Here is a 26,545-nt window from a genome sequence, read left to right on the forward strand (position 1 = left end):
TTGCTTAGAAATCTTTTGAACTCATAAAATTGCAATTTTATAGGAGCAATACCCATGTGGCTTGGCAATCTCATGAGAGTTACAGAGATTTTATTTGGAAATAACAGCTTCACGGGCCAAATCCCATCATCACTTTCATACTTGAAGGATCTCAATTTTCTTGGCCTCAAAGAAAACAACATTCAAGGTAAGATTCCGAGTTTTTTGATCAACCTTACATAACTCACCTCAGTTTTCTTGTCATACAACCAGCTCAGTAGTTTTGGTAAATTTTAGTTTAGCAATTCATTGGAGGTTCTAGCATTAAGTAATAACAAGCTTTATGGCTCTATTCCAAAGTCTCTCTAATCTTGCTAATCTTTCATATCTTGATATTTCATCAAATGACTTGACGGGCATTGTGGACATTGATATGTTCAGAAAGCTAGAAAAGCTTGAAACTCTTGACCTTCATGCCAATCTACTACATGGCAAGGTTCCTGTTCTACCATCTTTTATGCACAACTTTTTCACATCGAACAATAGATTACGTGGGGAGATCCCATCTATGATTTGCAATACAACTTTCCTTACAATCTTGGACATCTCTAATAATAATTTGAGTGGTACAATTCCATCATGTTTGGGAAACTTCAGTAATTCTATCTCAGTGATGAATTTGCGGATGAATAATTTCCACGGCATCATACCTGAAAATTTTGCAAAAGGTAATAGGCTGAGAACTCTTGCCTTTAATGGCAATCTTTTAGAAGGCCTATTACCAAAATCTTTTGTCAGTTGTATTGATTTGGAAGTTCTAGCCTTGGGAATAACAAGATAAATGATTCATTCCCTTATTGGTTGGTAGCTCTTCTGAAGTTACAAGTTCTTGTCTTGAGATCCAACAAATTTCATGGTCCCATTGAAAATTATGAGACTAGTGGGATGTTTTTCTCTAAACTACGAATTCTTGACCTGTCTCACAACAAGTTTATTGGTCCTTTACCTTCCCATTTTTTCAAAGACTTGAAAGCTCTAACAACCAATGAAAATGAAGATGATCCAAAATATATTGGGGAAAACTTTTACCATGGCTTGCCTAGGGAGTATGTCATGGAAAATTATTTGTTTCTTCAATACCAAGACTCGGTCATAATAGCAATGAAGGGAAATGTACTACCGCTAAAGAAAATCTTAACCATCTTCTCTGTCATTGATCTATCGAGGAACATGTTTTATGGAAAAATTCCAAAAGTACTTGGAACGTTGAAGTTTCTTCAAGTGCTCAACTTTTCCCATAATAGACTAAAGGGACATATTCCATCATCATTGGCAAATTTGTCAATGCTTGAATCCTTAGACCTTTCTTCAAATATGCTTACCGGAGAAATTCCTATGCAATTGACAAGTATGAAATTTTTGGCTGCGTTAAATCTTTCACAAAACTTGCTTACGGGACCTATACCTCAAGGAAAACAATTTAATACATTTCAAAATGTCTCATATGATGGGAATTTGGAATTGTGTGGATTTCCATTGTCAATGAAATGTAGTACTGATGAGACACAATCACCACCACCGCCACCATCAATATTCGAAGAAGACAATGATTCAATGTTTGCAAGTGGATTTGGTTGGAAGAGTGTGTTAATGGGCTACGGATGTGGATTGGTCATTGAAATGACTATGGGATATATTGTGTTTAAAATAGGAAAACCTCACTGGCTTGTAAGGTTCGTTGAAGCCTTGAAGGAGGTGAAATGGAAAGATGAGACGGCCTAACAATCAAAGACCTAGGTGAAGAAAACCGTTTACTGTGCTAAGGTGAGCTTAACAAGCTTCTATTTAGATTAATACTGTGCTATGGTTTTGTATAAATTTGTCTTAGAAGTAGCAACAATATAAATCATTTACTGTATATATTGTTGGGAATAATACACAAAGTAATAATGGAAGAACATTATTAACATAAAAGACAAACAGAATATAGATAACTTGGAGGCACAAAATTGTTATCCTTAAACAATATTTGCCCAAACGCTATTGTTGCTAAAGGGTTATCGCAAATTTATCCTCAGGATACAACCAAAATGTTGGGTTCTGCAGATAGCAATTTTGGAGAATAATCATAGGATTTCTTGTGTTTCTCTCTAACTTACATTTTAAAGTGAACATAAGCCTCTATTTATGCCCATAGGGTTATATATCATCAAAAGGCACGTATAGAGAGTCAAAATGTTTCATAAAACCGTTCACAAATCTTGATACCTCTTCAAACATTTAGAACAATTACCAGAAAATTAATTCTGCAGAAAATTCTGTTTTACGACTTTCGATCGATCAAACAGGAATCGAATAGCGATCGATTCATCCAGAAGCTCCAGGATTATTTTCTTACCATTTCAATCGATCGAGCCAAAGCTCGATCAAAAATGAATTTCGAATTTTCACTTAGAAAATTCCAGAACTTGAATTTTCACTTTATGAAACAATATTCTTCAAACTCAAACATTATTATTACAACCTATCCATGTATATACATATATATATATATATATACACACAACATATATTCTATAATTTTAATCTATATTACTCACAAGGTATTGTTGAAAGTGATGGGGAATTGGGGACCTTATACTCTACTAAGATTTTGAGAAGATTATGAGCCTTTAACTTGTGCCAAAACGTTAGGATGTAGGTGGTTATAAAGAAATGAATCATGCTTATATGAATTATGGTGTATTATTCTTCTTCCTATAATCATGTCCAGATTACAAATATATTTGAGAGTATGCGTAGTATTCTTCTTCCTAGAATTATCATGTCAAGATCACAAATATATTTGAGGGTATTATATGTGTTTAGCTTTCATTTCTATTGATTGATGGCTTGATTAAGATGCATATTAGCAGGGGTGGCTCTATGCATTTTGGGCCTAAGCGAAGATTGAAAGGGGAAAAAAAATAATTTTGAGCTTCTTTTTTTTTTTTTTTTTGTTGAGATTTTTATGTTTTGTTGAGAGAGAGATTTCAGCTTCTAGGTCACAAACTCCTTTCCTGACTTTTTTTATTTATTTATTTATTTATTTATTTATAATTTTATCTTAGATGTATTTTTTTGCTATATTTCTGGCATAATTGTTTCCTTATTTTTTGGCTATATTTCGGGTTTAGTTTATTAGCCTCCTTTTAGACCAAAAAAATTTTATTAGCCTAGCTCCTTTCCAGATTTTTCTTCTCTCAGACGTCCACCCCCCCCCCCCCCCCCCCCTCCAATTCTTTGGCTACAATTTGAAATTTAATTTATTCATTTTACATAATTTTTTTTTTTAATTTGTTTGGGAATCAAAGAACTTACCTAATTTGATAAAATTAGGGGTCTTCCACAATTTGGAATTTTGGAGGTAGTCGCCTAATTTGGCTAAGGAAAGAGCTGGTTGAGCATATTAGGTGTATCACATGGAATCACACCCATTTAAGTCTACCACTAAAGTTACTTTTTTGTCCACTAATAACAATCCATAACAACTTGCCACTTAAGATTTTGGGTAAATTACAAATTTGGGCCCTTATCCTTAACACCATATTTCAATTTGGTCTCTAACCTTTCAAATGTGTCAATTTGGCCCATTGCTGTGATATCTTAGATGAAAATTGCTGACATGGCAAACGACCAAAATAAAATTTAATTTATTCTCACATTAGGAAGCTAATTTTTTATTTTAGTCATTAGACACGTCATTAATTTTCATCTAAAAAGTAACGGCAGAGACTAAATCGTCACGATATTGAAAGGTTAGGGACCAAATTAACACAATTGAAAGGATATAAATCAAATTGAAATATAGTGTATAGGATAGGGACTAGATACGTAGTTTATCGTAAAACAATTTATTTATGTAAATATTGTGAACGTAGTATTTCTCTATTTCAAATCAATTATTCATTATATAAGTTTTAGAAAAATGACCTTAAATTTTCATTATTTATAAATAATTAATACTATAAAATAAATTCATTTATTCTATTGAAGTGAGCTAAGGAAGCTACGGATATGTTTGGTAACTATTTTCCCCTTTATTTTATATTTTCAAAAATAATTTTCTATTTTTGAGACTAAAAAACTTGTTTGGGAAACCAAAATGGACTGAAAATAAAAACTGTTCTCAAAACTCAATTTGTGAAGGAAACTGAAAACATGCAAAATGTTGTTTTTAGTTTCTAATTTTTCAAAAGTCAATGAAAACACACATTTAATTTAATGAATCTATCTCATTTAATGAGTTAGCATTAGAGTTCAAATCCTAGTAAAAACATATTTTAGTATTTTCTATTTTTTTCTTCAAAAAACTATCTTTTTAATTTCAACTAACCAAACATGTTTTTTATTTCAAAAATACAAGAAATTTTTTTCTTTTTTCTTTATATTCCCAAAAACAAGTTTTTGGAAATAGAAAATAAAAACTGTTACTAAACATAACCTAAATGGTTAATATTGATATAACTATAAATATGAAAATATTACTTTTAGCAAATTCATATATAATTAATTATTTTGACTAATTTAAATGTACATATGGTTTTTATATTCTTCATTGCATGTGCCATTAAATTGGCCTTTCCTTTTTGTTGTTTTTATTTGGCCACTCAAAATTTATAGCATAGGAGTAGGACCATACTGAATAAAATTAGTTTGTACCCAAATCCCTCAAGTCCAACCAAACGTTAAAAAAAAGGAAAGAAAAAAGAAGAAGGATATTGTTGATATTCTACAAGTTGTTCATATTGGGTTCTGCCCTTCTGTGCCAAAATGTCTGCCTAAAAGTATGTTTCACGGTATGCGTGCATGACATGAAACCACCCTCCATGGCCTGCACATTTAATTCTCTGCAATCCAAAACAAGAGTAGCCAAAGCAACAAGATAGTGACTTAGTGAGTGACAAGAGGAGGTTTGTAAAGAAACAATAAACCTAGAGTCTGATTCTTAAAGTTTAGAGAAATGCCCCTCAACCATCTACCATTCATAGGTTTCCTACAACACTACCAACGGTAATTAGTTTAAGAAAGGCTGAGTCAAGACTCAAGAGGAAGCCATGCAATACAATGTTCTGTATCGGGTAGAGGTGATCATGAAAGAAAAGGATCATCTCTATTTCAAGTCCTGCCTATTTCGTCTATTTTATAGATTAAATTAAATTTTACAAATTTAAAGATGTATATATCATTAAATTTAAAAGATGGTTTGTGGGACAATCTTAATTTCCTGGCTAAACATTGATGAAGATAATGAAGATGTTCCATGGCATTGGAATGAAGCCACCACAAAAGATGAATTTTTTTTTTAAAAAAAAAAAAAAGAAAAGGCGAAAGAAAAAATGGTGAGGGGTAAGTAAGGGTAAGGAATAAGGATGCCCAAATAAGTTGGTCCCAATGACAGTCCTGAAGACCCATGTTGATTAATTGGCCATTGGCGGTCAAGTAATAAGTTCAATGCAAAACTAAAATGTTTTTACTGATTATTCTGACTGAGCCCAAACATACGATTTATTCAACACAGAAAACTAATGGGCTATATACAAAGGTAGGGCTAAGTCCTTAACCTTTGGACCAAGATTGCGATTACGTTAACCCAGCTTGGCATGTGTTGCAATCTTTATTCTAACATCCTCTTCCAACTTGCAATCTAGGCCATGTCTTTCTTTTTTGGGCTGGGTAGGCCATGTCTTTCATGTTCATACAAAATACGTATTTGCTTCAAAAATAAATTATTTCTTTATTATTTTTATTATGTTACTACTATTATTATTAAGTCTTGTTGTGTCTGGATCTAAGTGTTTTTTTTTTTTAATAAATAATTTGACAATTACAAAAATGGAAGGAGACTTTTTTTTTTTTTCCTCTCGTAAAAGAGATGAGACAATGTCATTGAATTACAAAGTCTTTAACGATGAGTGAGTTACAAAATTGAGTCCCTATATTTTAGAGCATCCTAAGAACTCATGGGCCATGATATTGTGACATACATACCTGTCTAACAAATCGTTGAACATAAACATTGAAAAGAACTGTTACATGAGACCCGGCCTTCCTCTTTCAAATATACCTCTCATTCATATGCAAGTAAATTTAGAATGTGTATGCTAAAGGGTATATGACAAGGTATCCCTTTTTCTGTTGGACCAAATGAAGTTAGTGAAATTCTCAAGCCATTATTAGTTATTACGGCCCACCAAATGCTTCTAAACAAAGAAATAGTAAAATCATATACATATACTATCATATTTTATTTTATTTTATATAATAAAAGTTGGCTCCTATCATCTTTTTGCGACAACTGTTTACAATCATTAATTATCTATTACCTAAGTCTTAGGAAATTTAAAATTCTAATCCAACTAGAATTATGTTATAATAAAACAATTTCATAAAATTTGTGAATTCTAATTAATTCAACCGATAAAGTTATTTGTCGTCAAATAAAATATTTGAGATTCAAACTCTACCTATACCAAAAACTAATTATTATCTTCACCTGATGATAGAGAGCATGATGTTGGGAAAGCCGAAGTAATTAAGTTGTGAAGACAAAAATGATGTTGATTAATTGGTGAGGAATAATCTATACTATTATTTAAGGGGTTTCTCCTGTTTGGAATCCTCATTTTTTTTGTTCAAAAATGCCCCTAAAAACCTATATTTATGCAGAGATAAAACTAAAAGATAATTCGGTAAAAATACAATTGTAACTCCCACTAAAACATTGCCTAAAAAGTAGGGTCATTTTCCTGTTAATTTTCAAATTATTTTATCTATTTATAAATTAGATTCTCAAAATAAAAAATATATATAAAAAATAAAGACTTTTTTTTTTTTGGCTATAAATTAGGACCACTAAACCCAATGTTTTCACTAATCCAAAAAAAAAAAAAAAAAAAAAAAAAAAACAAACAAACCCCATTACACGCGCGAAGCATGTGTGATGAGGCTAGTATGGAATAAGGAATAAGGAAACAAAAAAAATGTCAAGTAGTAACTAATAAGGGTAAGGAATAAGGATGCCCAAATTAGTTGGGCCCAATGATAGTCCTGAAGATCTGTGTTGATTAATTGGTCATTTGAGTAATAAGTTCAATGCATAACTAAAATGGCTTTACTGCTTTTCTCAGTGAGCCCAACAATAATGGGCTATACCAAGGTAGGGCTGAGTCGTTAACCTTTGCACCAAGATTGTGCATTTCTGCTTATATTGCCCAGTTTAGTTGCAATTTTTTTTTTTCAATTTGTCATCCTATTCCAATTTCCAACTTGCATGTCTTCTTCTTCTTTTGTGCGTGTGAGCGCACAGGATATTTCTTTCATGTTCATACGAAACAAGTATTTGCTACAAAAATAAATTATTATTATTATTTGTTGTGTTATTATGGGTTTGCCAAACAAGAATTAGGTCCAGTATTTTTATGCATTAGACTCATTAAAGCATAGACACGTGGCAATTATTAAACACGCGAACTCAGTGCATAAAAACACTAGACATTAGCTAGTTCCAAGTCTACATATAAGTTTTTTTTTTTTTTTAATCTTTATTTTTTATAAATTAAATTAATAGTTGTATTTTTCATAATTTGATAATTATAATAATGGGAGAATAAGATTTATTTCCAGTAAGAGGGAGAAAAAATTACATAAATTCTCTTAACCATTGTATTTGGCATAACTTTCCAAATGAATTTTATTGTTTGGCAACTTTGAATTGCCCTAAGCATAAAAAAAATATATAAATGAAAAAAAATTTACAAAAAAATAAAATAAAACCTTAGAATAAAACGGAGGCTAAGCCTGGGAGTTATAGGAGGCTTCCTACATGTAGTGAGGACTGAGGAGAGACGAAAGCAATTTCTTCAATCTCCGTGGTTTAGGGGGTTTGCTTTGCGCCCATAGTTTTAGAAACCTATGGTTTTGGACAACACACCGACCATATTCCAACAATAATCTCTCATTTAATAACACATAAAAACAAAGCAAAGCAAAGAAGATATTATAGAAATTGATGTTAATTAATAAACTAATCTTAAAAAGTGCAAATTAAAGAAAAGCACTCGACCATCACTTTGAAATCCCAATTAAATTACAATATATAATCTCTCTCTCACTTTCTCTCTGTATGTGTTTTGTCTTAAATACGACCATTCTGTTCATGTTAAGCTTAGCTGTGTTCCTTTACAAAAATTGACATAACTTAGTTTACTTTCTAATGTAGTGCTAAGTAAAAGACAAGGCACAGTCCAACAGAAGAATATCCACTCTATATGAAAACTATGCTTTCATGTAAATACAAGACAGCTTTAAGAATAGTAATAAACAATACTTACGTTTGCTAACTTATGTTTTGATGATTCATTATGAAGTTTGATAATTGATAAGTGTAATATAATATTCATTTTAATATAGATTAGAGAACACACTTTGGGTAAGTACTGTCCCAACCATTATTTAAACTTTTGTAGAAAATTTTTTTATATAGCAAAACTAAAACTAAAAAAAAGTAAATTGTGCTTTGGGGGCACTAAACTTTATTGCTTGGATGTGTACAGTCTAGTGAAGCTCAAATATAAACCTCTTCAACAAGGTCTCCGTTAAGGAATATATTCTTAACATCCATATGAAAAAAGAAAAAGAAAAATGAAGATAAACAAGACAACAACAATAACAATTGTAGTCTACACTACTTTAGAGAACTAAAATAATCTACAATCGAGTTTTGAAATATTCAGTGATTATAATTGTAAATTTGTAATCTACACTCTTTTAGAGAACTAAAATAATTAAGTATCAAATCTGAACTAAAGTTCTCAATAATTTCATTTTTAATGTAGACAACTAAATTGTCTACAAAAACTCCTCCTTGGAGATTCATAGGACGCGCTTTGGGAATTGAAGTTTCAGTTGTAGAATTCAAAGGTAATTCTTGTTGATATGTTTTCTTTTAAAAACTATATCAATAGTTCTAAACCTAAACTGTGAAAACTAAATTATAATAAGGGTAAATAATATATTGAATTAATAACACTATTTTGAGTGAAATCAAACATGAACAAGAATTAAGAATTATATTTTTTCGTAAACAAAAGGAAGTCAATTAAAAATATAACGATAAAAGATTAAAAGAATTTTGGGAAAAGAAAGCGATAATTAGGAAGAAATTTACATATTCCTACCATGGCTTAACATGGGATGTCTTTCTCTCTCAATAACTCTTTGGAGGGTGATTACCTCAAATTTAGTCAAAATTCATGCAATTCCCATGCCTTTTCATATAATTCTCATCCATTCCCAGTAAGAACCATCTGAAAGTTTACTATTCTAAACATCCATATCAAAAAATTACAATGATAAACAAGACAACTACAATAACAATTGTAGTCTACACTCTTTTAGAGAAGTAAAATAATCTACAATCGACTTATGAAATATTCAATGATTAAAACTGTAGTCTTCGCTCTTTTAGAGAACTAAAATAATCAAGTATCAAAGTTGAACTAAAGTTCTCAATAATTTTATTTTTAATATAAACAACTAAATATATTGTCCAGAACTTAATAATTCATTGGAGAGTGATTGTTATGAATATAGTCAAATCTCATGCAATTCTTATTCATTTCCATACACTTTGCATTAGGTTCTTAACAAGTGGTATCAAATACGTCAATGTTAAGATGGGAGACTATGATCTACGAGAAATATTGAAAGAATTACGGCAAATGATGAACGAAGTTTCAAAGAAGGTCAAGGTGTTTTCCAAATCTCATAAGGCCATGAAAGAACTCTCAAAATTGAAGGAGAATACTAAAGCCTCAACCGAAAAAAAAAAAGAGCTATCGAGTCTTGAATCAATGGGAACTGAAGTACAAACAAAGCCACAAGAGCCAGTAGCTATTGGCATGGAACAAGAACACACTGTAGGTATTGAAGTTACTGTGATTGAGCACAAAGACTTTCTTGGGCTGGAGCACGTTGAAGAGTGTTATGAGTTGTCAAACCTAAGATTCAGCTAGTAAACACCCAATGTGGAATTCAACATATGTCCACATACACACCTAAATAATCCTATTTGGGGTATCACAATTTCCCCTACATAAATTCCTAACGTCTTTATCAGGGCTCATAATTTCCTCCACTTAAATTCACGACATCCTCATCAGGGCCTACATTGTGGTAGAGTGTCCTTGAGCTACATGGCGATATTAGGTTTGCTCCGATACCATTTGTAATGACCCGAGCAAAGTGTTAGCGACATCTGCACTTATATCCCCAAAAGGACTAGTCAAGTTGCAATTGGAACTCCTTACAATCACTTAAAAACCCAAGAATCACCTAGTAAACACCTAATGTGGGACTCAACCCATTCCACAATGCACACTCAAACTCTAACTACAGAGTAATAAAAAATTAATGATATGTTTTCTCTCTTTCTTAGATGAATAAGATTTCCTTCGGTATGCTAATTGACTTGGCATGTTTCATATCACCGTATTCAAGTTAATGTAGAACTTCTTTAAAAGAAAAATAACAAATTTTCATTTCTTTTTGTTAAATTTTATGTCTAAACCATAATATTTGATTATTTATATGAAATGAACCTTGATTTGGTTACTACTAATTCATCAAGGTATGCATTTAGTTTATCAAATTAATTTTTATTTGGTTAGGCCTCAACTAAGGGAAATTATTGTATACTCCCGGAGTACCATAAATACGTATTCCCTCCTCTCACATTAATGGTGAGTCTCACTAATTAAATTCATAGTAAGACCCACCATTATGTGAGATAAAGAAGTAAGCATTTATAATACTCCGAAAGTACCTAATAATTTTCCCTCAACTAAACCAAGTTTAAATTCCTAAATTAAACACTTACCCTGATGAATAAATGTCACATGACATCCAGTTAGCATAAGTGCTCTTTTTTTTCTTTTTTGGCAACCTCCGATTTTTTATTCACCACTTATTAGCAATAATCTTTTTAACACAAAAACAAAATATTAAAAACTAAAATGACACTTAAAAAAAAAAAAAAATTATGTAGGGATGAAGGAATTTGAATTCTAAATATTCTCATTAGAAACACCTGAATGTGTAAGTTGAGCTTCAAAGCTTTTGGCAAAATGAAATATTTAAAAGGATAAAGAATTTTGATATATAGGACCAATGTGAAAATTAAACCTTTTTTAATATAAATCAATGTCCAGAGCAAAACAGGTTAAAAGTCTTCCACCCAAAACCCCCAGCTGCTTGGTTGAGTATTACGTTAAACAAAACCAGATCTTGTTGTCCTACGTCTCTGAAACGTACATGCGGTGGCGTCCGAAAGACAAGGAAGCAACACGCCAACACGACCTGCCGTATATGTCAAAATGACATGTCCTGTACTCTTCAAAGTTTGCTATTAGTAAGGTAGCCAAATAAAAGCCAGAATGGCCTGCGTTTATTCCCTACAAAAGTAGAATTTCAAAGCACTTTTTCTTTTTCGACGTAAAAGTACGATCTCCTTGCAAGTTTCAACTTCCAAGTGATCCCTACCTCCCTAAACACTACTATAGTCCCACTTTGGAAAGTCCAAAACCCCAATCCCTGTAATCAAAGAATTTCTATATCTTGAATCAAGTAAAGGACTATTGAAATAACATAATACTACCAGGCAAACCGGCTTCCTGTACCATCAAGAAAACGATCAGTATGCCATCCTTTGGCCTGCAGTTCAGACAAAAATGGAGAGAACACATCGTTCATCTTGTCATAAGCCTCTTGCAGGGCACTAGCACTTGGCACATGAGAGGACTTCTCAATCTGTGCAGCATATGCAGCAACTAGCCACCCCCTCAATGCATCTTCACCAGTAGCATTGTTTTCCAATACCATGTCAACCCATTTACTTCCAGGATATAGCAGAAACTTCTCCTCTGGGAATATTTCTTTCAATTCCCGAAGTTTTGAAGGCTTCACAACCTTGCGCAGAGCCCTTCCCACTTTAACATTTCCAGCATCTTCTATTAGCCGCCCAGTAAATAGGAGATCTTCTCCGTACCTTAGATCAGCAGGGCTTGAAATATTTCCTGCCTGGTTGGATTTCAATCAAAAGATATATTAGATGGTGACATTTTAGTATATGGGCAAAACCTAGACACAATTAGTTATTATACCTCAAGTTCACCAATCAAATGCAACCATGTGATTATATTGGCCAATGCAACACATACAGTATCATCTTTCCCTGTGCACAATTAAATTCAACCATATGTTACATTGGTCAATGCAACCACATAGTTGGATTTAATTTGAGAACCCTGAAATACATCACTATCGGAATTGTACCTAAATTTTACCCTTTCATATAGAGAGATACATATATCTATTTTGCATATGGTAGTTCAAAATAAACCTTTAGAAAATCAGCCACAATCATTGCAGTTCTCTGGGGATTCAATGTGTTGACAGGAGTTGCTCGCATTTCTTCAACAACACTGTATACATGTAAGACAGAGAGGACAGGCCCAACAACCAACTGAAAGAAACTGTAAATAATTAGGAGTTCAGAACCACCAAAGACAAGATTCCTATGAAAATAAGATGACTTGTTGCAGTTCCAAAAAGAAAATAGATTAACAGAAAAATTTTCTAATTCGTGTGAACTATTAATCCTCTAACTGAACTACATAAATCGCATCCACCATGCTTTAAAACTTGAAAAAAGATTAACTCGTTCAAGCACCTCTAGATGGCCTAATGTTCAACCTGATCATAAATTTAATACCATATCATATCTTTTTTTAATAATTTTATATCTTGATTCTGAAAAGATATTCATACTCTGTTTCACTTCTACAAAGATCTAGGCATAAGTCAAAATTTTAAGTATAAAAACTTAATATTTATTGTCAAGAGGCCAAGAACTAGTAAATAGTGCTGCTACCGAGACTCGCCAAAATTAACTTATACTTTAGAAAAACTAGAGGGGGGGGGGGGGGGTGTGGAGGCAAAATCAGCTATTTTAGCAGTGCTCTAGATACAATGGTTAGACTGACAATTTCTCAACCGGCTTCTCATTACCTTCTGATTTGTCATGACTTTACTAGATGACTTTTAGGACTCCTACAAGTTTAATTTATTTACTTTTTATATTTTTTGGATAAACCACATTATAAAGTAGAGCATGTGACATGAGAACCATTTTTGTAGCTTACTCATTCAGATGGGTTACGGGCCATTGACCACAGATAGCAGTGAGACCATCAGTGAATTATAGGCATTAAAAATAAAAGTGTAAAAAAGTAGCGTTCAAATTACTAAGTATCATGTAATCCTCTCTATGTTCTCTAAATCCATGTTGTTGTTGCTATTGACGCTTTCAATTTTTTTTGTTTTTGGTAAGGAAACATTTTACCTGTTGATTCTGTATTTGGATAAAGCATACAATTAATTAACTTGATATCAACCCTCCCAGGTTTTCCATTAACAGATACCAATAAGTCAGAAATTTTTTCATTACATGATATGCTAGATTAGAAAGAATAACTAGTAGGACCCACTTATATCAGTAAAATTAAATATAATAATCCCACTGTTCTGAAATTTAGGAAACAAGGCATTCATAAGAGACTGTACCTTTCCTTGCATTGACGAACAAACAGTAGATGCTAGAAATATTCCTGCTCCTAATCCAACTACTTTGAAAAGAGTAGAGATGGCCTCCCCTTTTGCAAAGAGATCACTAAGATTGCCTTCTTTGGCAAATGAAGAATATATTGGCAATCTTGTCGCTCTAGCTGCAACAACTGCCATTCCCTGTAAACTCAAGGTAGAGAGAGAGATTCAATATGGAATTCATTTTTTGATTAGTTAGTTAAACGTAACTTCAGATGGCAGTAGAAAATTATAAATTGAAAAATATATATATAAATTAATTAATTAATTAATTAATTTAAATAAGATATTGCGTACTTTTGAATAGTAAATAAGATATTACACATTATATAATATATTATGATTTATGAAAGACATTATCATACCTTTGCAAAATTGCCTAGGCCTGCCACTTCAAGAAAAAGATGTGGGCACATGGGAGAAAGAACTTCCAAGCCTGTACCCAAGTCGTAAAGCACATCAGCTGCAAGATGGAAGGCTCATTCCAGTTAGGCACCTCATAATAGTAAAATACTTACCAAAAGCTTCATATAATGCAACTATAATGCACTTTCATCATAAAGAGAAAAGAGCATATACAATACCAACCCCCCCACCCCCCCCCAAAAAGAAAAACCAGTGTTCTAGAGCCAAAGATGTCAACCCAGAATCCTCCAACTTTTAGGCTCAGAGTCCATTCTAGCTCCCAAGTAACTACAGATGAGCTTCCCTACATGCTGCATCCCATCCTTTAAAATCTGCATGCCAACAAAAGGAACAGAAAAATCTCAACAAGAATGCAGTCAGGACTAGACATCCACAATTAACAAACACAATGAGAACTTACCCAACTTACGGCAGTTGCTTGTGCAGGTGTGGGTCGCAAACCTGCAGCAAACAGCAGTGACTGCAAAGTAGTAAGCATATAAAACAAATAGCATAAATAAATGGCAGTAACATGTTTTTCAATTCATGTGTGTATTTTTAAAATAAAAATAAAATCAAGCATGAATAGTTCGTCTATAAATCAAATAATCTATTCCAACTTATTAAATTAAACACAAAAAGCCCTTCTCTCAGTGCCCAAGAAATAGATTTACATTCATGCATTAGAAATAATTAAAGATCTTTGTTCCTGAACTTTATACATATTGTAATTTAAATTTTGTTATAGCATATATTTGGCCTCTAAAGCATATAGTATTTTCCACTCTCATCCAAATTAAGTTTTTATTTGTAAGAAATGTATTAAAAAAAAAAAACTAATGACTTGACACGAACATTCTCAACATTTTCCACGACATTGATTTTTATGACATCATGAATATAGCTTATCATCTACAGATCAAGTAATCTATTCCAAAAAAAAAAAACCATCACTCACTCTCATTCATTGATCTTAAGCTTTATATATATAAATGTATATTGTAAATTTTGAATTTTGCTAGAGCATACATTTGGCCTCACAAGTAGTCCCTGACTTTTAATGTGATCAATGTAGTCACAAAATCAGATGACTTGACATGAATCTTCTCAACATTTGCCATGTCATCAATTTCTACGACAGCATGATCATCAGTTTGGAGGAAACGACTAAATTACACAAAATCAAAAAAAGGAATTCAAACATTTTAGAATCTAAAGGCCAAATTGCAATATAGTATAAAAATGTAAGTTTACTACATATGAGTATTAAAACAGACCTGAGTTGATAACACAGAGAGTGCTGCACTGGTCATGTGTTGCAATGCCCGAAACTGCGTGTATCTAAGGTAACCTTCACTAACACTGTCACAAAGTATTTACTACATTTTAGATTTTTATTAATATATACATATATATATATATATATGTGAGTAAATTGTGAAAAATTATATAACCTGTAGGGATATCCAGAGGGGAAAAATTTGCTCAAAAAGGAGTCAACAGTTCTATGAATTACTGATCTAGAATCATCCAGAAGCTTCATCTACAATTATTAATAATAAAATAAACCCTAAAATCAATTAGTTTTTTTTTTTTTTTTTTAAAAAAGAGTGATTAAAAGGAAATAGAAATTTGATATAGAAAAAGAAATGAAAGAACTAACGGAGAGTTGACCGTCCGGGTGGAAATGGAAGCGGCAAGAGACGGAGTCGGAGATTTCGGTCCAGTACAGTGGTGGGTTGTCGGGGGGTTTGACTTTGACTTGCTCCTTGTCCTTGGTTTGGATTTTTATCTTATCCTGCTTTTGCATCCAAATTATTTCATGTAAGAAATATACTTACACAATGAATATGAATAAGAAAATATACACTAATGAAAGAATTTTGTATGGAAATTGGGAAAAGAGAGTTTATGAGCAGCAAGTTCGTGATAGACAGGATGATTCGAAGATTGGAAATATCAGTACTATAAGGTTGAATTTAATCAACCATATGTTGGCTTTATTCCGTGCCAAATTTGCTTGTAATTCAACATGTAGAAATCCTGTATTTAGGTGGGAATAATGTAAGGATTGTGTGTGAGAGAGTGTGAAGAAACTCAAGTTGTATGCATTCAAGAGGAGTCTCGCAATTGGATCTCGCGACTGGCAAGTCACCAAAGTGCCACACGTGCGAAGCATGCAGGAAACTGCAGGGTCACAACAGCTAGAGCACTATAAGACAAAAAGTACAGTTTGGCCTTGCAATTAACTTGCAACTCAAACTCGCGACTCATTCCAGTCATGAGACCAAGTCACTAAAATGCCCTGTTTTGCTGAAAACTGACTTTTCACATTCCTCTTATACCCTACTATAAATACCCTTAGAGCACCTACATCAAATGTGCTAAATGTGCCTAATGCCAAATTTTTGACACATTTGGCACACCAAACACAAAAACGGAGCTTTATCAGATGTTCCAAATGCCAAAAATTATGCCACATATGAACAGTACCATTGCAAATTTGCAACGGTACGAACGAAAATGGTATAAGTTTTATTAATCTTTTATTCTCTTTTCTCTCTCCTCTCTCTGCACTTTATTCTTTTCTCTTCTCTCTCTCTTTCTCTCCACCTCTCCGTCTCTATCTGTGTCTCCTCTTTCTCTTTCTTTCTGACTCTCCCTCTCTTTCTTTGATTGTTGATCTTTCTTTGTGGGCCGAGTTGATTTCGCGGGTGGTGGTGGTGGATCGTCCTTGTTTGTGATTTCATGGGTCTAGGTTGATTTCATGGTTCAGTTGTTCGACGAGTGTGAGTCTGGGTTGATTTCGTGGGTTTGGGTGATGGTGGTTCGACAAGTGTGATATGATTTTGGTGGGTTTTGTGGTTTGATTTCAGTGGGGTGATTTGATTTGTGATTTGGTGGGTTCGTGGGTCTCTGACCGGCATAGGTCATCAACTAGGAGATCTGTTGGTCACTGGCGTGGGCATCATGGTGGTTGTTTGCTAGATTTCGTGTGTTTGGGTTGTGTGAAATGTGATTTGTGACTTGGTCGGTGGTTGATCTGTGGGGGGTGGCCGGTGGTTGTGGCTGTGTAGTGTTTGTTTGAGTTTTTTTTTTTTTTTTTTTGGTAGCAGTGGCTGACATTGGTGGTGGTGGTGGTTGATCTGTGGGGGTGGCCGGTGGTTGTGGCTGTGTAGTGTTTGCTTGAGGTTTTTTTTTTTTGGTAGCAGTGGCTGATATTGGTGGTAGTGGTTGATCTGTGGCAGTGACCGGTGGTTGTGGACTGTGGCGATTGATCTGCAGGTGTGGGTTGTTGTTGTTAATGTGTAGTAAATATTATTTTACTGTATAGAATTGAATGATAAAACATCTGATAAATGAGATGTTGTAAAATGATGTGGTAAAATAATAAAGTAGGTCTTTGGTATGACAAAATGGCATAAATTTTAACACAGCTGCTGTGGATGCTCTTATACCCACGAAATGTATTGTGCTAAAAAAGGAGCCTATTGAGAGAAAAACCCTAAGAAAGGTTTCTACAACACACCCACCTTATTAGAGAGAGCTACTCATTCTTAGAAAGAAATTTTCGTAGTCTTTTCTCCTTCCCTCTCTCATTGTTATATCCATTGAGAGGAGATTTGTACCCAAACACTACCCACACCCATTCAAAGTGTTGAGGGTGTTTTTGAAGCTTGGGAAGCATTGGAAAATGCCAAAAATGGCAGATGCAATATGGAGCTTATTGCAGAATCCGGAAAGTTAGAGAAGACAAGGTTAGGCGTAACCTTGTTGGAGCAAGAAGCTTGGAGAGTTTAGGTGCATCGGATAGATTAGGTTTTGAGGGCCTATTGCTATTCATATATCCCAACTTTATTCTTTAATGGATCATTTGACCGCTTGGAGGGCGGCAGAGAGGTTTTTCGCCGAGTTCTTCGGTTTCCTCTTTGATAACACGTGCCGGTGTTATCTTTGTATTTACATCTCTCTTCCCTTACTCTTTACCTTTTAATTGCTGCTGTGTTTGTGATTATTTATGGTTTAGAGTGTTTTACCAATTTGGATATAACTTATATTCATCATTCTACACACATATTATTTGTGTATAAGCTTGTGTTGGTATTTTTGATATTAAGGGTCTAAACATTCATTAGTGTTTTACACACTAATCAAACTTTCAAGTACTGTACAACACGGTGTCAGTTTGGGTTTTCAGTAAGAGCAGTCCAATGTTTTTCTTACTGAAGAGGGGCAGTCTAGTTTTTTTTTTCTTTTTTTTTTTTAAGAAGAGGGGCAGTTTAGTGTTTTTCTTTTCTTTTTTTTTCTTTTTTTGTTCTTAGATAGAGTTTTTAGACCATGACTGTAGTGAGATATCAATTTTTTTTTTTTTTTGAGTAAGTGAGGATCAAATCTCATATCTATTATTATTTAACTACAAGAAACTTTAGCATTTTTTTTTTTTTTTGAGAAAAAAAATTTTATTAGTTGAATTAACTAAAACTAACACAATTGTCCACTCATAATAATTTAAAGCAAAAGACTAGGGATGACAATAAAAAAAACTAATTGATTTTTAGTGTAGGTGAGGATCGAATCTCAAATTTGACGACAAAGCATCTTGTTAAAATACCAATTACTTAAAAAATAATAATAAATAAAAATAAAAGCTAAACTCCTTAAAAACTCGATGCATCGGGCTCAATAGCTTGTCCTAAAATGTAACAAATAAACAATGCGCTTAACACACTTGTTGAGGACACCGTTCATCAACAAACTAATTTCGGCCAATATTAATATTAAAATTTTTTCTCTCTTCTTTGCAAATAAACTCTCTCTCCTTTCCCTCAACAACCCTACCTACTAGACCAAGTACCCTCTTCTCACTCTCTTCCTTTAAATCAAAAATCGCCATCACCATTGCTATGCAACAGTTGGGTTGTGTTGGTTAGTTCCGAATTAGTGGTCGATGGTTGTGGTTTTGTTTGATTTGGGTTTGTGTTGGTTTTTGGTTTGATTTGTGTTTATGGATTTGGCTTGATATGTGGTGTTTGTTTGTTGAGTGGGACGTTGAAGTTGGAAACGACAAAGCTCGTGGTGGAGGACATTGGTCGTTGATCTAGTTAGGGTTGTTGTTGGATTAAGGTTTTGTTGGTTGAGATAGAGGGATTTTATGGTAGTTGTGTACAAGAGAGAGGCAAAAAACTCAATGGGCACAAAAAAATAATAAATAATGAATAAAATAATATTTTAAAGGGAGAGTATTGAGTCTTATGTAGTTTTTTACTCCAAATTTAACTAAATTCACAATGCTCTTAAGAACTGGCTTGGGTTCAGTAACCCTATGCACCAAATCCATCGGAATGGGCACATGTCGTGTCCACATCTTAACAGGTTCAATATGTCCATTGGAATTTCGAAATACAAGTAGGAATTTGGAAAACTATATTTTTTTCCCCTAGAAAAATGGCTTTTCTTATTTGTTAAACTACAGGATCCAAATCTAGAAAGATCTTAGCCAAGCAACATTTAACTAGAAAGGAATTCAGCTAAAAACTACCTCTTTAATTACTTTTTGGGGGTGATTTTGATGTGTTTAAAAAATGTGTCTAACGGGGTCTTTATGGAAAAGTCTAAGACCACATAATTTTTCACAACTTCTTGCCACAACTGTGACGTGATAGAGTGTCATTGATAAAGAATAAATGGTGGGTCCATATATAAGTGATAATTAACCACTCACAAAATGCCACGTCAGAGTTGTAGCAAAAAAGTTGTGGAATAATTTGTGATCCTAGAACTACTCAGGTCTTTATAATGCTTAAGAAGGGGTGCAAGATTGTTATTAGGTGATATGAGATTAGTCTTGCTTTTTTTCCACAATAAAATTTCCACAAAACTAGAGTTTGAGTGGGATTTTTGTTTATTTTTTCAACCTTATGGTTAGGGACGAAGTTTAGCTACAAAATTGGATGTAGCCATAAGCTACAACCTTACTCAATATATTTTTATTGGAGATGAATTTTGAGAATTCCACCATTGGATTACATCTTATTTTTATATCCTCCATGCTTACAAAATTTCTAAAAAATTAAAGATCAATAGTTATGCCATCAATAAATTGTTTAAATTGCTAGTTTTTGTAGTTTAAGGTTATGCATTAAATATGAGCTTATAAATCATATAATATATATATATTTTTTATAGGTATATATCGTATCATATAATATATAATACGATATACATGTGTATTAAGAGTGTAAGGAATATGCAATTCATCAGTTAGATTTTCAAAATATGTAATAATATTTATTTTATTGAGTAAAGTTATAGCCTTAGTCTAAGGCTACAACCAATTTTATAGTTAAATTTTGTCCTGTAGTTAAATGGTTTGCTTGGTCATGATCTTCTTAAAAATTGAGAAGTACTATGTCCATAATATTTTTACAACAAATCATAGGTGGTTAGTTGTTGCTGGTTCAAATTTGAATCTAACACTAAGATTACTTTTTTGCCCTAACAATAACAACCAGTAACAACTTGCCACTTATGATTTGTTGTTAAAATATTGTAAAAATATTATAGACATATCACTTTTCTTAAAAATTTTGTCATCATGAAAAAAGGGCTTAAGTCAATTTAGGAGTGCAAGAAAAGATGTACACAGATGTTGTAAAGTAAACTGAAGTACAAAATCAAACTATAATAGATCACAATCATTTTAAAAAATAAATAAAAAAAACAACCACATCCAAAAATATATATAAATATAATAATCTACATAACCATCCACAATTAATCAAAATATAATCATCTACATAACCATATAAAGTATTTCAAAATATAAGCATCTATCGAATATTTCAAAATAGTTTAACATGCTAAATTTTCCAATGCTATTTAAAAAAATTAAACCAACTACATCCACATAATCAGAATAGTAAGCTTAATATTTGTTAAGTCTACCGAATCATTTCCAACCAGATCATTTGGAACAAACTTAGGCCAGGTAAACCTTATACCTAGAAACAAAATTACCAACTAACAGTAAAGAAAAATCCTTGTAAGCTGTAATTTGGATGTCTTATATAAGCTTGGTTGGATGGGAAGAAAGGGAAAGTAAAGGGGAGTAGATGTCACAAATCATTTCATACACACACTAGTCTCATCACACGTGCTTCACGCAAGAGATTGGGCTTTTTTATTTTGGGTTTAGTGTCATAATTTTCCTACAACAACCTCCAAAGAACCCTCTGGAGGGATTCTTCCAAGCAGGTAAAGGTTTAAGCAACTCTATTGTTTGAAATGAAAAAAAAAAAAAAAAAACCATGGGGAGAAGTTTTCTGATAGTTTAGGCTCAATCAAATTAAGGCCCTCTTAATGGTCTTAAAACGACTACCTTTTCCTCTGTGCAAAGTGGGGCTTTCATAGGTAGCTTAAAGTCTGGGCTTGATGGGGAAATAAACAAGGAAACAAACTGCTACAAATTCATTCATGTTTGAGTGATGTCTCCTTTTAACTATTACACTATTCACTCAAGAAAGCATAGTTGTACCAATTTCAAACAACCATTTATCACTCATTTAAAAATCCAAATTGGGTCAATTTTGTGTCCATTTTGAAGTGCTAGATATCTACTTTCCAATGAAACAAGTTTCACTCAAATAACACAACAACCCAAATGAGACACTTTTGATGATTTGGCACTAGGATTTACCAACACATTATTGAAACCTAATACATGTACACATTCACAATTAACACAAAATCATATGCAAATTTGAACAAAGGATGCTATGTTACATGCAACACAAATCGGAAAAAGTACAACAGCAACTAATCCAGATAACTTAACAGAACTTGATAAATGATAAGTGGGTCCAAAATTCCAAAAGTTAACACATATTTTTGCATTGGTTTAAGAATAGCACCAATCCTTTCATGTTCACATTCAGTTCCCATTTGCACTATGACCCCTTTTGCATTTTTCTCAAAAACCCATAATTTCAATATACTGTTACTCATCCCAAAAAAAAACCATTATTAATAATTGCTAAATTAAATTCCTGAACAAGTTATAGAAAAATAGGAAAATTTACCTGCTTCTCGGTGATTCGAAGCTCTTCGTGGAGCTTGGCTCTCCTGCCCAGAAGAGAAGTGAGCATTGCCGATGGGTTCAACGAGGCTTTTTGCCCTGAAATTTTCATAATTCAATTCAAAAAAATTCGACATTTTTTTAAAAAATAATTCAAATTCAAATTCATATCTACGAAGGAATTAGTAGTATAAACAAACACAATTATCCAACGGCTACCTTCGGATTCCATTTTCGCGCGAAAATTTTGAAAGTGAAAAAAAAAAAAAAAAAAAAAAAAAAAAAAAAAAAAACCCTAATTTCTCTGCTAGGGCACACGCGAGAGGGTGAGGGAGGGAGGGGTTGATTTTTAAATTTGGGGGTAAAGTTGGATTAGTTCCTCTACGGGCGTTTTCTCTTTCGAGTTACGTGAAATTGCCAATCATGTCCGCCATGTCATCATGAATTTTTTGGGCCCTTTTTTACAGCCCAATATAGAAATATGGGCCAGATTGTAAATGATAAACGACGTCGTCGCCATTATCCTTATATATTTTTTCCTGGCCTTCGCAATAGTGTAAAGTAATAATAAAATTATTAAGCTTAAATGCTCTTTTCGTCCCTACATTTTAGGGTCATTTCTATTTTGATTTCTACATTTTTATTTTACCACTTTTAGTCCCTAATTCAATTAACGCTTGTTATTTTAGTCCTTTCCGTCAGCCAACAGACGGAAATAACTGACGTGGCTAACGACACATTAAAATAATAATTAAAAAATTTATTTTGACATTAAAAAATGTCACATCAGCATTTAAATTAATTTTAATTAAATAAAAAAATTAAAAACAAAAAATTACAGATCTAAGAACATAAGAACTTGTTCTTTAATGTTCTTCTTAAATCAAGAAATAAACCCAACAACGACATCAAACCCAGAATCAAAGAGCAAATCTAGAGTCAAAGAGCATGAACATCAAACCAATAGGAAAAGGGCAAAAAAAAAAAAAAAAAAAAAAAAAAACACAAACACAAACACACACACACACAAACATAAATATCACCAAATCAACAAGAGTACAAGAGCAAACACAGAAACCCACAAGAAACAACACCTAAACCAAACCATTCAAAGAATAGAAACCCAGCAAAGCACCCAACTCATCCACTCCCAAACCAAACCATAATCAAAGAAATTTCAAATACCACAATAAGTTAATAACTTAAAAAACAAAAAGAAATTTCAAAATGCAAAATCCCAACCAACGAACCCAACACCCACCAATAACCAATAAGCTTTGAGATTCCTATCGAAAAAGCTACACTGCTTTGGCCAGATTTCGATATCGAGAAGATCGATAATGACATCAGAGCCATAATCGGAATCGGACTAGAGACCGTGCTAGTTCCTAAGGCCAAGAAACTGAGGAGACCGAGTGGTGTAAAGCTCGCGACGGCGGGCCTCGAACACGGTGAGGACTGAGGGGTTTTCGTCGATCGTATCGGCTTCGCTTTCCGTGAGAGAGGCAGAGAAGCCATCTCTTTCTCTAAACCCAGATCCAATCAAACCCAGTCAAACCCACCAACGATCACTGATCAAAGCTGAAGAGAAAGACCAAATCCCAGCAAACCCAGTCGAACCCAGCATTCACCATCTCGATCCTGATGAGATGGCTTCCGATCCCGATAAGATGGCTATGGTGTATAACATGCTCACGATGGTGGAGAATCTGGTGGAGGTGAAGCCTGTAGTGGCGGAGATGGTGTGCGAGAGGACGAAGTTGTTGAAGTGGTTGCTAGGTTCTGGGTTGCTAGGTTCTAGGTTCAGCGGTGACGAAGTTGTCCTGGTCGGGTTCTAGGTTTCAATGTGAGTTTGGTGATTGAAGAAGTGTGGGTTGTGGCTTCTGGGATTTGATGATTTTCTGGTTTTCAACTTTCTGGGCTTATGGCTTAGGGATTTGATGATTTTGCTGGGATTGAAAATGAGGACTGAATTTCTTTTTTGAGTTGAATTTTTTGGGTTTCTTTGTGTGTTTGTTTCTCAAGAAAATTTCTGGGGATGAACCAAGGAACATGAACATGTTCTTCAAAAAAAAAATAATGAAAGAAATAAATTTTTTTAATTAAATTATCATATTTTATTTTAAAAGAATTTAGAAAAAAAAAATGAAATTTTTATTATTATTATTATTTTATGCTGACTTGGCATTTATTAAATAATAAATAATTTTTTTGATGGTGTCTTAAAAAATCACCAACTCTTGATTCGTCCATATAGGTCGTCCGTATAAAAGTTCAGAACAAACTCTCGTCCTTAGTCCACAAGGCATAAACCCCCCGTATGTCGTCCACAAAAACCTCTAGACGACGTCTACTGGTTGATGGACAAATCTCTCGTTCAACAACGCTTAGGACGATCCCAGCGGCAATTTCTGACAAAAAGATAACCGCTGTAGCGGTTATCAAGTTATACGCTCCGGACTTCGTGAAAAAGGGGGAAGTTATCCAGAGGATAACCGTTTCCTAAACCTATAAAAGGGAATAAATCTCCGACAAGTAAAGGGTTGGTATTTTCTTTCTTTTCAGACAATATAATTTTGTCTTTCACAAGGCTAACTTCATCATCAGAGGATTTGTGACCGGTCAACCTCGGTCTCCTCTGATTTCTTATTTCTTACATTTCAGGCCCTCATCGTGATCCGTGCTGTTCAACTATCTGATTCCTCGATCGTTATCATTTTTTATTATTATTTTATTCGCCACGTCAGCATTTACTGTGTTAACAGTGCATTCCGTTTGCCACATCAGTTTTTTCTGTTAGTTGAGTGGCAGAAAGGACTAAAATAACAAGCGTTAATTGGATTAAAAATTAAAAGTGGTAAAATAGAAATGTAGGGACCAAAATAGAAATGACCCCAAAATGTAAGGACGAAAAGAGCATTTATGCCAAATTAGTATTACGAATTGGTTGCGCAGCGACAATGTGAGTGAGACCCACTTCACTTTTTGGAAGGGAATTTTTTTTTTTCTTATTGAGAAACAATGGAATTTAGAAATATACGAATGTGTACCATTCTCACGACCTCAAGTACATGTAGTTCACATATAGCGTGTGTTTGGATATCGCTTATTTTACTGAAAACTGAAAAAATTGTAGCAAAATAATTTTTAAACGTGTGAATAGTGCCGTGGGACCCATTTTAATGAAAGTTTTATTGAAAAAAGAGGTTTGTGGGTTCCGTAAACAGTGCATGGGATCCACTGGAAACACCAAAATCCTGTTAAAACACGATTCCAAAAAAAAAAAAAAAGGAAAACGCAGACGCAAGATAGTGCTTAAACTAAAAAAACTGTAACAAAATAATTTTTAAATGTGTGAATAGGGCCGTGGGACCCATTTTTAATGAAAATTTTGTTGAAAAAAGAGATTTGTGGATCTCATAAACAGTGCATAGGATCCACTGGAAACACCAAAATCCTGTTGAAACATGCTTCCAAAAAAAAAAAAAAGAGGAAAACGTTGACGCAGGATAGTGCTTTTTAGCACTATCCAAATGCACACCTTTTTTTTTGAGAAGCGCGTTTCAACAAAGCCAATGCACTTCCAATAGGTCCTATGCACTATTCACAAAACCCACAAACCTCTTTTTTAATCAAAACTTTCACTAAATATGGGTTTTATGGCACTATTCACACATTTAACAATTATTTTGCTACAGTCATTTCAATTTTTAGTTTTCAGCAAAATAAGCAGTATCTAAACACACTCATAGTCTATGCATGCGTTTGGATTGCATTTCTGGTGCTGCATTTGCGTTTTCCTTCTTTTTTTTTTTATTGAGAAGTGCATTTCATATGGGATTTTGTCTGTTAGTGGGTCCTGTGCACTGTGCACGAGACCCACTACCTCTTTTACCAGTAAAATTTTCACTAGAATGTGTTTGTCAGTGGGTTTCTTGCATTGTTCACGGGTCCCACAAATCTCTTTTTTTAACAAAATTTTAATTAAAAATGAGTCTCACGGCACTATTCACACATTTAAAAATTATTTTGTTATAGTGTTTTCAGTTTTTAATTTTCAGTTTTCAGTAAAATAAATCCAAACACACTTATAGTCTACGTATGCATTTGGATTGCATTTCTGGTGTTGTGTTTACGTTTTCCTTTTTCTTTTCTTTTTTTTATTGAGAAGCACATTTCACGTGGGATTTTGTCTGTCAGTGGGTCCCGTGCACTGTCCACGGGACCTACTACCTTTTTGACCAGCAAAATTTTCACTAGAATGTGTTTGTTAGTGGGTCCCGTGAACAGCAAACCTCTTTTTTTAATCAAAACTTGCATTAAAAATGGATCTCATGGCACTATTCACACATTTAAAAATTATTTTGTTACAATATTTTCAATTTT

General features: G+C 33.4%; 2 protein-coding genes across 2 annotated transcripts; one reads left to right on the plus strand and one right to left on the minus strand.

Annotated features, from left to right (window-relative positions):
• The first annotated feature begins 322 nt into the window (after positions 1–322).
• LOC126701177 (receptor-like protein 19) lies at positions 323–10,034 on the plus strand. The gene is made up of 3 exons (XM_050399297.1): positions 323–707; positions 848–1,712; positions 9,659–10,034. The coding sequence occupies exons 1-3, from the start codon at positions 323–325 to the stop codon at positions 10,032–10,034; spliced, it is 1,626 nt and encodes a 541-aa protein (XP_050255254.1).
• A 1,034-nt stretch (positions 10,035–11,068) lies between these two features.
• LOC126698987 (protein root UVB sensitive 2, chloroplastic-like) lies at positions 11,069–22,472 on the minus strand. The gene is made up of 11 exons (XM_050396533.1): positions 22,379–22,472; positions 22,164–22,258; positions 15,749–15,883; positions 15,540–15,628; positions 15,363–15,447; positions 14,507–14,566; positions 14,324–14,417; positions 14,046–14,143; positions 13,642–13,821; positions 12,419–12,541; positions 11,069–12,096 (listed from the first exon to the last, which is right to left on the minus strand). Exons 1-11 carry the CDS (start codon positions 22,389–22,391, stop codon positions 11,671–11,673), a joined length of 1,398 nt encoding a protein of 465 aa, XP_050252490.1. The 5' UTR covers positions 22,392–22,472; the 3' UTR covers positions 11,069–11,670.
• Positions 22,473–26,545: the final 4,073 nt, after the last annotated feature.

Source organism: Quercus robur, chromosome 9 (assembly GCF_932294415.1).
Source record: "Quercus robur chromosome 9, dhQueRobu3.1, whole genome shotgun sequence".
Lineage (NCBI taxonomy): Eukaryota > Viridiplantae > Streptophyta > Magnoliopsida > Fagales > Fagaceae > Quercus > Quercus robur.